The following is an 18,726-nucleotide window of genomic DNA, read 5'->3' as shown; positions in this document are numbered from 1 at the left end:
TCGTTATGTTATTTTCTTAACCTCAGCTAAGCTTGTAAGCCGCCCTGAGTCTTCGGAGAAGGGCGGGATATAAATGGAATTAAAATAAATAAATAAATAAAATACTTTAAGATAGGTGGACCACAATTCCCAGAATTCTCCAACCTGGCTGGGGAATTGTGGGAGTTGAAGTCCACCTATCTTAAAGTTACGGAAACTTTGTGGCACTTGATCAGATAGATATAAACCGTTTTCGCAAAACGCTGAAACAAAACATAGACTGCCCTGTTTTATATCCAGTTCCAAATATATTTCTATGGATATATACATTTCAACCGTTTTCAACGAAGAAATGTATACTCGGAAGCTGAAGCCAACGCGCACGTCTTTCTTTTCGTCTATCATACTCCTGTCTCAAAGAGGACGTTTCTCACAGATGACCCGGAAGCAGATTTCTGAGTTTGCCTTGGGAAGGATGGTAGCTGTCTGATTTCTGTAGTGGTGACGTGACACTCTTCCTGGTTGTTTGGATGCTGGAGAGGGATCGGAGTCGATTATTGGAGCCGGGTCTGGTTTAGTGGCTTTCTGAGGAACCCCGAAGAGGCCCGGGCTGTTGTGTGGGTTTCAGAGCGGGGCCAGATCAGGCCGCCGCTTCGCTTCTCGGTAAGGTTTGCGTGGAAAGCTGGTAGCTTTTCGGTTACCCGAGTCCGCAGATGTGAGACCTCTCCGGACTGTTTCAGGTTACCCTGACGTGCCCCTTTGCATACGTACAAATTTCGGAGCTTTGGGCGGAGGGGAAGCACATCTGCTATTCTGTGAAGTTAAAAATGTAGTTCCTGCTTTTGCGGTGATGCCACAAGTTGCACTGGCTGAACCGGAGGAAGAAGCCTCTTCGGGGGTAATTGAAATCCTCTGTGCCCACCAAGTAACCTGGACACTTTTCTTACATCCAGATATATAGTAGTACTTTTTTTATTTAAAAACAATTGCGTATTCTCCCCTTTTATACATGTGTCTAAGGGCGACCTGTAATCAAAACCTGGTCTGGGCTATTAGTTGGTATACCTGCTAGATTCACATATCTTCTTTATTGAACCATGATGTATCCAGTTACTTTTCTTGGTCGTGTACAACATAGTGGGATATAGATGGACTGGAATTGCACCATAGGGTATGCTAAAGTGAGATTTAATTTCAATGTTTGTGCAATTATAGGATAATTTGAGTTTTACTTGATTATTATAGTTTAAACTATGGTTTATGTTCAGATGCATCTAATATTTGTGTTGCAATATTTTATAAGTAATGTAATATTGTGCAGATTCTACTTTTTTTGAGCAAATGCTGTCACATTGTCAAATTGTTTCATCCTAATTTTGAATTCAGGAAGTTCGGTCAACAGATTATTAGAACAACAGTACAGGGGGAATTGAAACTTAGGAATGAACTAGAATTACAAGGTATAAAACTCGATTGGTGGGCCTACTTACAAATCCAATCGAGATTTAGGAAGGATAAAAATGAATGGGGGATATATACCTCTGAAACAGCATTGGACAAAATATTATTGGGACCGGACTCTAAACAAATAAGGAATTTTTATAAATTACTTTTGGGATATAAGCTGTTTGAAGAGCAAGTGAAAGACCCCATGTTGATCTGGGCTAACAATTTAGGACATAACATCGACCTAGATACTTGGCAAACAATTTGGGATAGGAATAAAAGGATAACACTGGCCTCATCGTATAAAGAAAATTTATTTAAAATGTTTTACCGATGGCATCTTCCCCCAGCCCGCTTAGCAAAAATGTACACAACAGCATCTCCCAAATGTTGGAAGTGTTCTGAAGAGATAGGCACATACTTCCATACGTGGTGGTCTTGCAGTAAAACACAAAAATTTTGGAGAATGATTTGGATTTGGCTGAAAGAAATATTGAAACAAGATCTGGAGTTTAGTCCAGAACTTTTCTTGTTGGGAATCACGAAAGAGAAATATCCTAAAGATGTGCTATACTTAACGATCCATATTATCACAGCAGCTAGAATATCATTTGCGCAAAAATGGAAAAAGAATGAGATCCCAGGACAAAAAGAGGTTATTAGGAAAATTTGGGATTGCGCTGAAATGGACAAATTAACTTTGGAATTAAAGAATAAAGATCAATCAGACTATTATAGAATTTGGAACAAATTGTATCTTTGGATGGATAAAAAGAAAGGTCTCTATTAGGTTTTACAGACTAGCTTACTGTTTTAAATATTGTGGTATTTCACCGATTTGTAATCTAAGTGTATTTAAGTGTATTTTTGATGTACATATATACATGTATATATATATATTTAAACATTGTAGACAAAAAGGTTTGTCAGCTCGCTGGTACTGTGTCCAATGTTTTTAAATAATAAATTTAATAAAAAAAAATAAAAAAAAAAAAGAACAACAGTACAGATAATCTGGAGCTTTTTATTATTATTGTTATACCAGTGGCTAGTTTAAATATATCCTGTAAATGAATAAAATGGGAATTTAAACTATTTTTCATCTCCTATCTCCTAAAGCAGTTCACAAAATTTTAATATGTTACAAATGGAACAGGTTCCCTTCCACCATATCGCTTGATATAATTAGCAGTGCAATTGTAAATATGCTTGCTTGCCTTGAAGACTTTCTGGGCTATTAAAGATATTTAAAAGTGTTACAGAATTATAGCTGAAATTTAGTTATTCTGGTTTCATTTTTTTCCTCTATAATTCCTTCCACTTAATTAAGGAGTCCTAATAATTATTCAGCTAGATGAGCAACCTTATATTTGTTTAATGAATGTTTGCAGGTATTAAAGGGTACCAGTTAACAGGATAGAAAGTCATAAAATATTATGACAAATAAACCATGGAGGCAGTTACAGACTTTCCTTCCCCAAAAATATGACCAGCAAATACTGGATTATATATCTGGAATTAGAAACTGATGAAATACTGTATCAAATTGGTTATTTTTTCATAATATATATTAGGGGTATGTGCATCCTTTAAAAAAATGCTGTGAAATACAGAGGAATATGTATGAACCATCTCTTTTCAAATTGTTAAAGCAGATATTTCTTTTTCCAGTTCCTACAGAAGCTTTTGGAAGCTTCTTGAGGATTTTGAAGGAATTGTATGTACACTGTGGGATAATGGTTGTGATTAGATTTATTAGATTACTAGAAATGCTGCCCCTCAAAGACCACTCTGAAGCTGCAACTGGTAGCATGGGTAGTTCCAGATCTGCCAGATGTGCCAGTGTATCCTGATATTACACTCCTACTTAACATTATACCAATACAAATGGCTGATTCCCAGTAAGCTTCTGAGTGCGATTTAAAGTGCTGATTATCACTTATAAAGCTCTTAATGGCAGAAGGCAAGTTTATTTGCTGGACTGCCTGGGCAGCCATATAAGTTGAATAAATACATAAAGTAGATCAGTTTAATTTTGAAACTAGAAGGAAAGGTCTCCAATTTAACCAGTGTAGTCTACTTCCCAAATTGCCAACAGTGCAAGTGTAGCATCGATTTCTTGTAGATGAGAATTATTATATAGTTATTACTGGATTCTGAGAACAAATTTATGGTACACATGACATGTAAAATTAACAAGAATAGAGCATTTATTTATTAAATTTGTTTGCCACTCATCTTGCTCAAGGCAACTATATGGTTTGTAAAAGAAGACAGAACCTCATCTGTGTGCACTATATGGTGCTTTTCTTGCAATCTTTGTTTTATATCTATATCTATATCTGTATCGCTTTATATATATATCTGTATATCTACTGTATCGCTCTCTCTCCCCACACAGATTGGGTAGGACCAATATTAAAGCTAAATATATATTTCTAATACAGATAATAAAATCATTAAACTAAAATATAGTTGCAATCTTAGTTTATATTAACTTACATTTATCCTAGTCCTCGAAAGAGTGGTGCTCTTCTTTTTTGAAAGAAGCTTTTAACAAGAGGATGAATCCAGCTGGTTGAATGAAAGATGGGATAATGGTTATGATGATGATGATGATTACTTTTGTACTTCTTCCAATGTTCCCAAAGATTTTATAGAGTGTCTGGGGACTGAAGTTTCAAGAGTTACTGTTCCAGTCCCCTAACACAACATAAAATTTTGGGGGACTGGAACAGTGAGTTTTGAAATTTCAGGAGAAGAAGAGACTTAGTGAACAACTGTCTCTCTACTATTTACTGATTATTATATGAAGGATAAAGTGTAGCTTGTGAAGAATAATTTCAGCAATATTATAATGGCTTTTTTACAGATCATATTTGAGCTGAATCTATTGTCAAGATGGTTTTAGCAGATCTTGGGAGAAAAATTACCTCAGCATTGCGCTCCCTGAGCAATGCTACCATTATCAATGAAGAGGTATGTAAATTTTCCATATGAGATACAATAAAGGAAGCTACGTAGAAATAAAAGATTATTATCAGTTTGGGTTTGATAGAAAAAACTCCCATATTAAAGTAATAAGGTTAGGATTGTATACATCATTAATTATGTGAAATTTAATGGAGAAAATTCAGTGAATTGGTGTCATTTGCTAAATAGATTACTATTACTATTAATATAAATTCATAATATTCTTATTTCTTTTGTATTGATTTCTTTTTAAAATTTTATATATTTCTCTATCCACTATGTCTACCAGATTTAACCATATGAAATTTCATTATTTGTTTGTATTATTTTCCAGCTAATAAATATTAATCTAAAATGTTCACTGGAAAGAGAAATTATAAACATTAAATTATATATAAATTGTACAGAAACATTTTTTGTATTGTCTTTCTGCCCTTGCAGGTTTTAAATGCTATGCTAAAAGAAGTTTGTACGGCATTACTGGAAGCTGACGTCAACATTAAACTGGTGAAACAACTAAGAGAAAATGTCAAGTAAGTGAACCAAGCCAAGTAAGAATAATGTTGTTTTATCTCTATGTTGTATTAAGTTTATTTATATTGTTAGTCTAAAATGGGGGACACGTAAAATTTTGAACTGCTGTAATAAGAAGTTCAATTTTATATAAATTAAAATGATATATGTTATTTAATTTTATATGGATACAATTTTATATAAAATAACTATGTTCAGCTGAACAATTGGTTTTTTAAATTTAAAATACAGCTAGTCCTCCAGTTACAACCACAACTGAGTCCAAAATTTCTGTTGCTAAGCAAGACATTTGTTAAATTAATTTTGCCCGATTTTACAACTTTTGTTGCCACACTTGTTAAGTGAATCACTGTAGTTCTTAAGTAAATGACACAATTGTTAAGTGAATCTGGTTTCCCCATTGACTTTGCTTGTCAGAAAGTCACAAAAAGTGATCAGACGACCCCAGGACACTGCAATCGTCATAAATATGAATCAATTGCTAAGTATCTGAATTTTGATCACGTGATCTTGTGGATGCTGCAACGGTCTAAGTGTGAAAAATGGCCATAAGTCGCTTTTTTTCAGTGTGTTGTAACTTTGAACAATCATTAAAAGAACTATTGTAAGTCGAAAGCTACCTGTATATTTTTCCTAAGACCAAAATATTTTGTATATGTTGCAAAATGGCACTTATGGAATTACAAGAAGGGTAACAGTAGACTCTAAAACTGATATTAAAAATCAGAATTCTTCCTTGAGAAAGAAAACAAGAGATAAGATTGTACATTGGACCAGTCTTCTGGAGGAAAAATAAATAGGAAGCTGGAATAAAAAGTACAGTGAGATCCACTTAAGCAATAATACTTCAGCTGAAAAAAAATGAAAAGGATGCTGGCTGGAGAATTTTGGAAATTGAAGTCCACACATCTTAATGTTGTTAAGTTTAGAAAACACTGATCTAACTACCAAAACCTAGGGAAGGTGGGATGAGAGGTTGTCAGGAAACTCCAGGATTGTAGGCTACAGTAGGAAATTGAAATCCCTGCTGGAAGAAGCAGTATCCAACCAATCCTGTATTGTTGCCATAAAAACTACACGGATTCTGTAGTGATCAGAAACTGATCTTTATCTAAGGGAACATTTTTGTTTTATTTAAAGATATTACCATCATATGAAATAATAAAGTAACTATTCAGGGATTTTTGAGGAAGGACAAAGTTCACTTAATATAGAATACCTTCCCCAGATCCTCAGTATAGTAGTGGAACATAAATTATATTAGTTCAGTGGGACATTGAAGTCACCTTACATTGATTTTTCCCTTTTTCCAAACATAGATCTGCTATTGACCTTGAAGAAATGGCTTCTGGACTCAACAAAAGAAAAATGATCCAACATGCTGTCTTTAAAGAACTTGTTAAGGTAGAATTAAAGTATTGTTTTCTAACCTATATCTGTAATACAGGCAAACATTCTAGGCATACTTATTCTCTTAGCTGAATATATAACAAAGCCTCTTATCTATCTCATATTCATGTATCTATATATGAATAATGCATGGCCATTTTAAAGTAAAGCTGTTGCAATTATGGGCTATGCATAATAATTAATAAGGCTTACTATTGATTGAAAATGTCTTCCTCATAGCATTGGAGCAGTTCAGGCAGTCCTCGTCATACAATCATTCATTTGGCGACTGTTTCCAGTGACAGCATTATAAACCACAATATGTTGGAATTATATGTACACCAGACTGCTATGATTTCTCAACAATCCATAGTTAAAATAAACTCACTTAGCATAAGGTGTATTGTAAATTGAACTGTTACTTCCTCAGATTGGCTTCTTCTGGTCAACTGGCCATCTAATTTTGTATCTCTTTTACCGAAATTCCTAAAGAGAAGAATCAAGGCAGTCTATTTTACAATTTAAAGGCATTGCCATTGCCAGTAGCATCAATGCAATATTGAGGAGAGTGAAGGACTTGACATGTCCTATGGGGCAGAGATCTTCATTGTTTCATTGAACAATGATTGTATATTATTGAAGCAGAAAGAGAATAACATTAGTTTGATTTCTGACTTTTGGAACCAAGCAGAAAAAGTGATATTGGAGAATACACAGTATAAAATATGCAAAACAAAACCCGGAGGCTTTGTAAATATTTTGTGATTTTGGCAATTATGCTGCATTTTATTTTACAGCTTGTAGATCCTGGAGTGAAAGCTTGGACACCCACAAAAGGAAAACAAAATATCATCATGTTTGTAGGCTTGCAAGGAAGTGGCAAAACAACTTCATGCTCAAAGGTACCATGTATTCCACATGATATGTAATGATAGCTATTTTTTTTTAGAAAAACTTCCGTAGCACCTGGATTATTAAGTGTTTGAACAGATTTCCATTTATATGGTTGAACTTCCATTATTTCCATTTTTTCATATGTACTTGGATCTGTTTCAGAATCTTCCAACCTTGAATGGAAAAATTAAAAAACTGTTTTGCTGCTAGATTGAATCCATAAATAGAACTGAGCTGCATTTTCAAATATTAAAAGGATGAGGAGTATGAAGAAACATTTTGTAGGCAAAATCAATATCTAATTCGTAACATACCTAAATAGTTATGGGCCATTTTCAGAAAATTTATCTTTCTTCCAGCCTTCTAATCTGACTGTTTTGGAGCGATACTTCCAGAAGCTAAGCTCCCAAAACAAAATAGTTTTATGGTTATATTATGTTTCAAATTGAAATAAGGTTGTTAGGAGGCTGGACCACATCCTGAACACCTGAACTGCTTTTGTTTCAATAGACTGACTTTCAAAAATGTGCCACACCATCTTTGGAATAATTGAATTGGCATATTCAGGGAGAAATGAAGCATTCCAAAAAAGGAATACTTGGAGTGATACGTTATATCAGTAATTCTAAATCACTTGAGAAAATTGTTTTTGACCAGCACATAAACATTTTACTGTAAAACATAAAAACGTACATCATGAAACTAAGGTCCATATTACATTTTTTTGTTATCTTACAAACTATTCTTTTTAAATTTGAAAATATTGTGAATTATTTCCAATGTAGTATGATGTATAGCCAATGATGCAGACCAACTTCTACATGGTTCATTGGCCATGTGTAGTAAATATGTCAGATTTTACTGAAGAAAATGCTTTTATAATCCAGGTATCTAGAGTTTATTAGATTTTTTAAAATAAAATACAAAAACTTTGCTTGTTTTACTAGTTGGTAAAGTTGACCAGATAAAAAGGACCGTAGTAGAGCATGAGAACAACAAATAATGTAGTTGGTAGTACCGGTAGACAGACTAGATCTATAGCTCCGTAATTGGCTGTACCTTAAAGCTAATAGAAGATAGATATTTCAGTCTTTGCATGTGCAACTTCAAATGAATGAAAAGAAAAAAGTGTTTTTAATAGTAGCTTATAAGATTATATCTTGATTTTGTTTAAATTAACAGTTGGCATATTATTACCAGAAGAAAGGCTGGAAGACATGTTTGATATGTGCAGACACTTACAGAGCAGGTGCGGTGGTTAATTATTTTTACTTTGTTTTTGATAAATGTGTATGTCCTGCATGGCTAACAATTTTTGTATTCTGTAGGTGCTTTTGATCAGTTAAAACAGAATGCAACCAAAGCAAGAATTCCATTTTATGGGAGGTATGTATAATACCTATTAAATATAAACATTGATTATTCAGTTTTGAGATAGTGTCTGTAGATGTTCACTACATAGCTATAGTTGGATAAAGCTATAAAGCTAGAACTTGATTGTGATAGTCTCTTGGTTAATATTTATCAGAGATCTTCAAAACGTTTAATAGCAAAGTGTCTTAAACTCAAGTAAATTAATTTGTGTATCATCACAGTTCAAAATACCTCTGTTTATCAAGTTCAGCAGTTTCTCTGGAGTAAGGAATGGACATACTATCCCATATTTATGTGATGCCTTCTTATGTTTGTGTATGTGCTTGTGTCTATATCAATATCTATCAGAAATTTTGGAGTTGAACTAAATTATTTAGTTAAAGAAGCAAATTAACAGCGAACATTCAAAATTTAGAAAATATTCAGTGTTCTCTGCTTGTCTATGAAAAAAATACAGAAAACTCACCTGACACATTACAGAAATGTCTCAAAAGAGCAAAACTCAGCTTTATTTCCAAGTCCTTTCTTACTACCACAATGCAGGGGAACACAAAATGTTTTATTTCAAACTGTTTCAAGGATGTGATTTCACAGAACGAAATTGTTCTAATCTTGCACAGGTTTGGGCAGGGGTTTGCTCTGCCAGCTTGTTTCAATTTAGTTTCTAAACGTTTCGTTACCAGACTAGGTAACATCAGCAAGAGGATTTTCTTGTTCCAGTTCCCTTTGCTTATAAATGTCTTATGCAGGTTGGTTTGAGCATTCCGGAAATGGTTTGAATTATTTTTTAACTTGAAATTACCCCATTTCACACCCAGAACTGCAGTCTCATGCTTGAAACAGAACATTCTAATGGGATGGTTTGTGCTCAAATGATCTGAAATTAGGCATTTTACATATTCTGTTGTATGTCTCAGCCCTACAGTGTTCTCTCCTTCCGTTGTATTTTAATCTTGATCATGGTAGCTAGATTCATATAATACGCTACAATATGCAAAGCAACATGAATGCGCATTACATGTGGATTTATATGATAAAAAAAACTAAAATAAGTAATTTTCTTCTGGATCAAATTTATTGGAATTCTTCATTTAAATAAATTAGTCTTGACTGTCAGTTTATTAACATAAATAGAGGTAAGAGCAGAGGTAACTAGTGAGGCATTCAGAATACGTTCCTTGGTAACTCTTGACTGGTACAATGAGCCTAAGCTGTCTGATCCCCACCTCCACCACAGGATGGATCTCCCCTTCCCTCCCTCCCTTCCTTCCTTGCCTGTAGTGATGCTTCCCCCATTACATGGCTCATCATCTGCTTCTGAGTAATTTTATAACTTCATATTATTTTACATTTGGGTTTTTCTTTGAACTAGTTACACAGAGATGGATCCTGTAATTATTGCTTCAGAAGGTGTTGAAAAATTTAAGAATGAAAACTTTGAAATAATAATAGTTGATACAAGCGGTCGTCACAAGCAGGAAGACTCTTTGTTTGAAGAAATGCTACAAGTTGCTAATGCCATAGTAAGTTTTGTTTGGATAATGATGAAACCGTTCTAGAATTTACAAACCGTATAATGCTTCTTGAGTGGTAAGCAAATATAGTATGATCATTTGCCTGCATGCCTCACAAATCTGCTCTAGAAAAAGAATGGATTTTCTTTCAGCAGATTTGGGTTGGTATGGAATGGAGCAAAGAAATCTTGATGCATGAATGAAAGTCCATTTGGATATGGCCAATAAGCTATTTTGAATTGGAAATGTGCTTTCAGTTATTGTTTTATGAGGAGATTATAGAATTATTCCCTGTTCTAAAATTATATACCAAGATCTTCAGTATATAGCAGATGTAAAATCTGCATATAATGCAGTTTTTACAAGCATATCTAATTGATTAATTACTAAATATATATGCTACCTGACTCATCATCTGCATTCAGTGGCACTACAAAATGGGTGCATAGGATTAATAGCATTGATTTCTATTTGAATTTGGAACAGTTGTAAAGAAACTTAACTCCTTCAGGGGCTAACATAGAACTCATTATACTAGAATTATGCTAGAATAAATGTATGAAGAATGCTACTGTATATAGTACTTGCCTTATCACTGCAATTGAGCCTGGAATTGCAGGTGCAAACTGGTCTTTAAGTGGGTCATCATGTAACCATCCCGATTTTATGACATGTTGCAGTGGTTGTGCTGTCACGTCAGAACTATGTAATGCATATCATGCTGCCACCATGTGGTTGTTTGGGGGAAATACAACATTATGCTAATGTGGTCAGCCAATCCCTCCCATTTTGTGACGTACTTCCTCCTCCTTAACTCCGTACTTTCACCCCTCCCATTCTGGGACGTACTTCCTGCTCCTTCTCTCTCTGTGCTTCACTCTCCCACCATAACATGCGGACAGGCAGGATCATTACTGTCTTTTGACCTTGGAAATACTGTCCATTCATCATCTACCACATCTTGTTTTGCTATAATCTTCTCTGCATGCAAATAAAGGTACTTCTGGATGATAAAAGGTACTTTCATGAGTTCTGCTATCTGGCAAGGGCTGTTAACAGTGATAGTATCCGCTTATACAGGCCAAGCACAGGGATCTTAGCAAGGGGATAAATAATTAAACAACAGTCAGAGTCAGAATAGTCAAAAGACAGTAATGATCCTGCCTGTCCGCATGTTATGGTGGGAGAGTGAAGCACGGAGAGAGAAGGAGCAGGAAGTACGTCCCAGAATGGGAGGGGTGAAAGTACGGAGTTAAGGAGGAGGAGGAAGTACGTAACAAAATGGGAGGGATTGGCTGACCACATTAGCATAATGTTGTATTTCCCCCAAACAACCACATGGTGGCAGCACGATATGCATTACATAATTCTGCCGTGACAGCACAGTGGTCATTAAGTGAATGCCACAGTTAAGCGAACCTGTTGTTCACCGTGGGCATTTTTACTGGAAACCAGAAGTAAACACCAATTTCTGGCAAATTTTTTTGTAAATGTGGTCATCTGACTGTGGGATCCTGCTAATAGTCACAAATGTGTGTGCTGGTTGCTAAGTGTCCAAAATGCAGTCACATAACTGTGAGTGGGCAGTAGACATCAGAACTTTGAAGCTGGGTCATAAGTACCTTTTGGGGGTCCACTGTAATTTCACTAAGAGACTCGTCTATAAGCAAGGACTCCCTGTAGAGTAAAATGTGCTACAAACGCACAGATAAAAAGTAGGATTTCCATTTTTTTAGAAATTAAAAATTGAACCAAAACTTGAATTAGACAAATGTTTTATTTAGGTCAAATCACCTACAGCCACTGGCAGCAGCTCTCCAGGATGAAGGCAAGGAGTTCCCCTGCCCCCATCTGAAGACACAAAGGATTGAATATTGGATTTATTTACTTACATGGAAAGTGCTTCCCAACTGAGATTTGATGGAGATTTGATGATTAAACATTGAAATAATTGAAATTTAGAATAAATGTGCATTTTCATCTCCATTAATGAAACGAGTATACCACTGTTAGATGTTAAACATGACCTACAGTTTACTATCACTTTGAAGTGGAGCAAGGATAGGAGCTCCTAATTTATGTTTCCCTTTTTTGGATCATTGCTTCCAGCAACCAGATAATATAGTTTATGTGATGGATGCCTCTATCGGTCAAGCCTGTGAAGCTCAAGCAAAGGCGTTCAAAGATAAAGTTGATGTTGCTTCTGTAATTGTGACAAAACTTGATGGCCATGCCAAGGGAGGTGGAGCATTGAGTGCGTAAGTACTTTTTACTTAATAGTGGGCCAAGCAACACTGTGATGCCTACAAATCGTTGCAGAAAAGAAAGGGTTCTGAAAAGACAGAGTTGATCCTGCATCTGATAGATTTTCCAGCTCTTTTAGCTTTGCTTTTTGGAGAAATTGAAATATGAAGAACTATTGTCTCTTCACTGTTTACTGTATTTTGTTGGTAGTGGGAGGAAAAATTGAGTTTTTAAACTATCAGGGTTGAGTGAATTCTTCAAATTTCAAAACCTTAATGCACAAGAGGTACATTCTATTCCTTTCTTAAATCTTTCGTTTCGAGGCCAAGATACAAAAATATAAACCTGTGTTTCACTACAGAGTTGCTGCAACTAAAAGTCCAATCATTTTTATTGGAACTGGAGAACATATAGATGACTTTGAACCTTTTAAAACACAACCTTTTATCAGTAAACTTCTTGGTATGTATTGTTCACTGCAAAAATTTAATTGCTAATTTTTTTTTCTGAGTTGCAATGGATTATATTTCAGTTGTTAAAGAAGTATATTTTTTATTGCAGGCATGGGAGATATTGAAGGATTGATAGATAAAGTAAATGAATTGAAATTAGATGACAATGAGGCTCTCATAGAGAAATTAAAACATGGTAAGCTATGCCCCAAACTTTACTAATAAAGCAGTGTTTAGCAGTTTGATTCACTTGTCCATTTTGTTTTGAAAGGTGGATAAACTATCTGATTTACAATGTGTAAATTTAATAACTACAAATTAATGTTTTAACCATTCAGGTCAATTCACATTGAGGGATATGTATGAACAGTTCCAAAACATCATGAAAATGGGGCCCTTCAGTCAAATACTGGTAACTATAATAAGATTAGTTATTTAAAAACCACTTAATGCATTAATATTCACTTTGAAGTAGCTTTGAACACTTTTTTGAAATTATTATAGGGTATGATCCCTGGGTTTGGAACAGATTTCATGAGTAAAGGCAATGAACAGGAATCAATGGCACGGCTAAAAAAACTGATGACGATAATGGACAGTATGAATGATCAAGGTAACATTTCTAGCATAACTGAATTACGAAGGTTGAAATTTGTTTATGTTGTTGTCAGAATAATGAAAAAATCCAAAACATACATATTTGTATGTTTTTTTATTCTGTAATTCATTATAATTTAAACATTGAACAGGATTCAGATTTTCCCTTCTATGGCTAGAAGGCTTCCTTTGTTTATTGGGGAGAACCAACATGAGTATATACTTGCTTCTGGAGAAAATGAATAGGGTTTCAATTTTCTCTGATACCCCATCTTTCATTATTAGGAGTTTTACTAACTCAAATTAAATCCCAATCTATACTTTTACTTTCTTCAGCAGATTTAATTACAACCTTGCTAATTATATTAAATCTGTAGTATTTACTTTAATTTTTAAACACGGTTTATGGCTTATAAGAACAGTACCAATCAGGTACAGAATTTTGAGAGAAATTATCTTTTTTTAAAAAGATCTGTAAATTGATATGTTGACTTTTTAGCACTATTATACATGAATAATTCCTCCTTTATCGATTGCTTCTCTAAATTATAGAATTAGATAGTACAGATGGAGCCAAAGTTTTCAGTAAGCAACCAGGAAGAATCCAAAGAGTAGCAAGAGGTTCTGGTGTTTCAACTAGAGATGTTCAGGAACTCCTAACACAGTACACAAAATTTGCACAAATGGTGAAAAAGATGGGAGGCATTAAAGGACTTTTTAAAGGTAAGAATCAATGCATATTTTGAATATCTACATGCATACACAGGTAGTCCTCAACTTACAACCATTTGTTTAGTGACCGTTCCAAGTTACAACAGCACTGAAAAAAGTGACTTATGACCGTTTTTCACACTTACGACCTTTGAGCATCCCTGTGGTCACATGATCAAAATTCGGATGCTTGACAATTGGTTCATATATATGATGGTTGCAGTGCCCCAGTGTTGTGTGATCACCTTTTGCAACCTTCTGACAAGCAACGTCAATAGGGAAGCCAGATTCACTTAACAACCGAGTTACTAAAATTGCCAGCTGCAGTGATTCATTTAACAACTGTGGCAAGAAAGGTCAAAATGGGACAAAACTCATTTAACAGCTGTCTCGCTTAGCCACAGAAATTTTGGGCTCAGTTGTCTCACTTAGCAACAGAAATTTGGGACTCGGTTATGGTTGTAAGTCGACAACTACTTGTATTGGGCATTCTGGATTGACTCAGTTGCTTAATACTAGACTCACAGAACTGAATCTAAGAGATCCATCTGCTGATAGGGTAAGCAGCATTTAGTGATGGAACAGATGTCTTCTCTGTTCCTGTCATCCCAGGACTGATCACATAGCTGCCTAAAAAGATTGAAGAATCCTCCACAGGACAGGCATGTAATGCTGGTCCATGGCCGTAATAAAAATGGATTGATTTAGAGGCACATGGAAAGGAAAAAGATATGAAGTCTTAATACATAAGTCATTTATGGATATAGCCCATAAATTCTAGAAATTGATTTATAATGTCTAACTGTATTAAAATTTGGCACGTAGAAGTTAACTTTTGAAAAGCTATCTTTAGTAGAAACATACAGTAATTATTTCTAGTAATTACAAGACAGCTAATCAGCACAAATTTTTTTGTAGAAAGAAAAATATTTTTATACATTTATGAAATTTCTGCAGAAAACCATCATTGATACTAAACACATGAAAAACTGCAATATTTGTTTATATCACTTGTATGAACTGCCTGTCTCTAGCAATCACTCAGACTGTGAAGCCAATTTTAATCCTGCAGAATATTAACAATGCTTCACTGCCAGATACCAATCAGAAGAGGATAAGAGAATTTTCATTACTATTTTGAAATACTAATGAAGATGAATATACGTGTCCCAGGATAATGTTGCAGGATCCAATCTGGGTTGGTCACTGTGATCACTGGGTCTTCCAAGCTTTTGGATTTGTGCCGGAGCCCATCCTCAAGGAACTTTTCTCTAGCAGAATGTGTGCTTTGGGTTATTCTGTGTATGGTATTTTGAAATATTTCATTACTGTTTTTTTTCTTTCCTCTCTCCTCTCTACTTTTCTTTGTTTTAAGGAGGTGATATGTCAAAGAATGTAAATCCATCCCAGATGGCAAAACTGAATCAACAGATGGCAAAGATGATGGATCCTAGAGTTCTTCATCATATGGGTAATTATGCTTTTCCTTTTCTTGCTGCAGGAGCGGGCTGGAAAGGTAGTGCTTCCTAACAGTTTGATAAAGTATTTGAAGGCTGCTTTTTGTATGTCTTAAGAGATGAACTCAGCAATTTTGCTATGACAAAATTATATTTATGGTGCAGTACATATTAGTATGTTGGAGTAAAAAGTTTTTTTCACAACATTTTTCAGTAAACTAAATTAAACTGAAATTATCTTGATATTATGTACAATCTTACTTTACTAGAGATCTCATAACAACTAGATTATTTGAGAGTTAGATGCAAAAACAACCCCTCACAGTTATGGTTTCATTTATTTTTCTCTGCTGAATATGTACCACGTCTATTTTTAAATAGTTTCTTTTTTTTTAATTTCATTTTATGTATCATGTCTGGGATTCAAAAAAATGTGTAACTAACCAAGAGTTTACCAATATTGGTAGAAACATTTATGCATTTTAGTTTGCATGGGCACTTCATTGTTCCACTAAATGTTCTTTGCAACTATTTTTGAATCAAGGAGATACTGAATGTGATACGAACAGTTGCTGTTTAAGAAGCCGTAGAAAAATAATTCGGGGTGCATGGACCTAGTTTTGTAGTTCTATACAAAAGCTACAGTTTCTTTATAAATGTTAAAATTAAAAAAAATGTAAAAGGCTTCCTCAAAATTGTAATGGTGCCTACATTTAAGTTTAATATTTCCTTACAGGTGGCATGGCAGGATTGCAGTCAATGATGCGCCAATTTCAACAGGGTGCTGCCGGAAATATAAAAGGCATGATGGGATTCAATAACATGTAAAAGCAGCCTTAATAAACTGACTTGATTGACCATTATTTGCTGGAGTATTTCTAAAAGAATGAGAGCTCCTTTTCTGCTGTGGAGAACTTTAATGCAGCATTATATTTCTAAAACATCAATGTTGGAGACTTTCCAGTTTTTAGGTCTAGACAGTGGTTCTAGTTTGGCTTCAGTTTATTAATGTTTCAGTTTTAATATTATCTTGGACCTGTTTAAAAATAAATCATGTATAAATTTAATATTTAGAGGAACTTTTTAATTGTTTCAAATGGCAAGAGTTATATTTGTAAACAATTCAGATCTTTGATCAATGCCAGTTTGTCACAAATATATTGTAAAATAAACTTACACGGTTGTAAATTTAAGAGCTGATTTTTATGCTTACAACAGACTTTAGAAATAAGTCTGTTGCAAGGAAGTGTTTACTGTTGACAGTGTGCTTCAAAAATGAGTTTCAGTCTTCTCAGTTGCAACCTCCCTTGAGGTAAGTTTGGGCAGCAATAATGAAACAATATATTTTATTTCCTGATAGTTTGCTACCAGATAGCTCAGAAGAGCCAATGTCCCCAGCAAATGTTCTTTGTATAAATTTCTTGCAGAAGGTATTCAGATAAATTATATTTTCTTCAGTTCCAGGCTAAATGATGATAGCTGTGTTTATATCAAATCCTGTTCTTTACATCCATCCAGAATAAAAATACATCATTCATATAGAAAGCAAAAATATTTGAACACAACTTTGACTAAATCCTTTGATGTAAATTAAAATGCTATCCCATTATCTGAAAAATTTGCTTGGCTTTCCTCAAAATGAATACCAGCTGGATTAACAAAATGCTAATTCAGTGTTGATTAGTACTGATTTAGCAAATGCAAAAAAGCCCAACTATGTAATTTGGTATGTATACATTTTATTACATATGGCTAATAGTAATAGGCTTCTATTAAATCTTTTGTTCTGTTAAATATGGGGTGTGTGATATTGTACCCACAAGTTTTCAACTTGATTTTATATTATAAAATATAGAGCATTCTTTTTTTTATTTTGCTTCTAGAAATCCAAGACATGCAAATTCACAATCTATTCTGATATTCTTTGCAAGTTGGTAAAGATCAGTAGAAAGAAGTGAGATTGGGAGATGTCATACAGCGAAAGAATTAGTAGTTTAATGCAGTAAATTTAAACACGTTTTCAAATCCAAGTCTTATAAGACATGAGAGGTCCTTGGTGCTCTCTCAGCTTGGTTGTTTTGTTGCAGACATTTCATTACACAAACTAGGTAATCAATGCTTGTCTAGATATCTGGTGGCTTCATGAAAAGCAGCCAAGTTGAAAGATAGGTAAAGGTTCCCCCACACATGCGTGCTAGTCATTTCCGACTCTAGGGGCCGGTGCTCATCTCTGTTTCAAAGCCAAAGAGCCAGCGCTTGTCCGAGGACGTCTCTGTGGTCATGTGGCCGGCATGACTAGACACCAAAGGCGCACGGAACGCTGTTACCTTCCCACCGTAGTGGTCCCTATTTTTCTACTTGCATTTTTACATGCTTTCGAACTGCTAGGCTGGCAGAAGCTGGGACGAGTAACAGGTACTCACTCTGTTACGCGGCACTCTGGATTCGACCCGCCAAACTGCCGACCTTCTGATCGACAAGCTCGGCATCCTAACCCACTGAGCCACCGCGTCCCTTTTATTGAAAGATAAGGACTTGGTTACTAGTATCTTTATGCCAGAGAAGATCTGGCGTTCAAAAAGATTTGGACGCTTCCATTGCCCAGGGAAGGACAGCAGCCAGGACTGCCCACAGCAACCTAAAGTGGCAAGTAGGAATTGGCAGATTTCAATTCCTAGGCTTTGCCTTACGGTATCATTACCATCATCATCTTCGCCATTGTCTATCCCCTGCAGGATGCAGGCCTCTTCCGCATGTTTCCAACCAATAACAGTCCTGAGCTTTCTTTTGCCAATTGGGCCCGCAGTACTTGCCGATACCATCGATCCATCTTTTAGGTCTCTTTTATGGATGCTTTCTATCAAGTGGGATCCGTTCTTTGACCGCCTTGGCCCACTTGCCTTCAGTTCTTCTTGCTGTACCACCAGCCCATTTCCATTTCAATTCTTTTATTCTCGCTTTCATTTGTTCTCTGATCCATGTGCAGGTCTTGCGATGCCGACCCCCTTGTGAAGTGAGTCGTGCTAATGACTGCTTAAAATTTATTATTATTTATTTATTATTTATTTATTAATATAATTTGTATACCGCCCTTCTCCCGAAGGACTCAGGGCGGTGACCAGGGCAATACATATTTAAAAAACAAGATACAAAAATTAAAAT

At 35.1% G+C, this 18,726-nt stretch overlaps 1 protein-coding gene across 1 annotated transcript; it reads left to right on the top strand.

Moving 5' to 3' along the window:
• Window positions 1-438: 438 nt before the first annotated feature.
• On the top strand, window positions 439-16,422 carry SRP54 (signal recognition particle 54). Its single transcript, XM_083379613.1, has 16 exons — window positions 439-642; window positions 4,298-4,404; window positions 4,840-4,931; window positions 6,252-6,336; window positions 7,119-7,223; window positions 8,398-8,464; window positions 8,544-8,601; window positions 9,962-10,112; window positions 12,213-12,361; window positions 12,709-12,809; window positions 12,909-12,995; window positions 13,138-13,211; window positions 13,304-13,412; window positions 13,949-14,119; window positions 15,483-15,578; window positions 16,301-16,422. Exons 2-16 carry the CDS (start codon window positions 4,327-4,329, stop codon window positions 16,390-16,392), a joined length of 1,515 nt encoding a protein of 504 aa, XP_083235739.1. The 5' UTR covers window positions 439-642; window positions 4,298-4,326; the 3' UTR covers window positions 16,393-16,422.
• Window positions 16,423-18,726: the final 2,304 nt, after the last annotated feature.

This window comes from Vipera ursinii, assembly GCF_947247035.1.
Source record: "Vipera ursinii genome assembly, chromosome: 1".
NCBI lineage: Eukaryota > Metazoa > Chordata > Lepidosauria > Squamata > Viperidae > Vipera > Vipera ursinii.
This window is presented reverse-complemented; position numbering and strand designations above follow the sequence as displayed.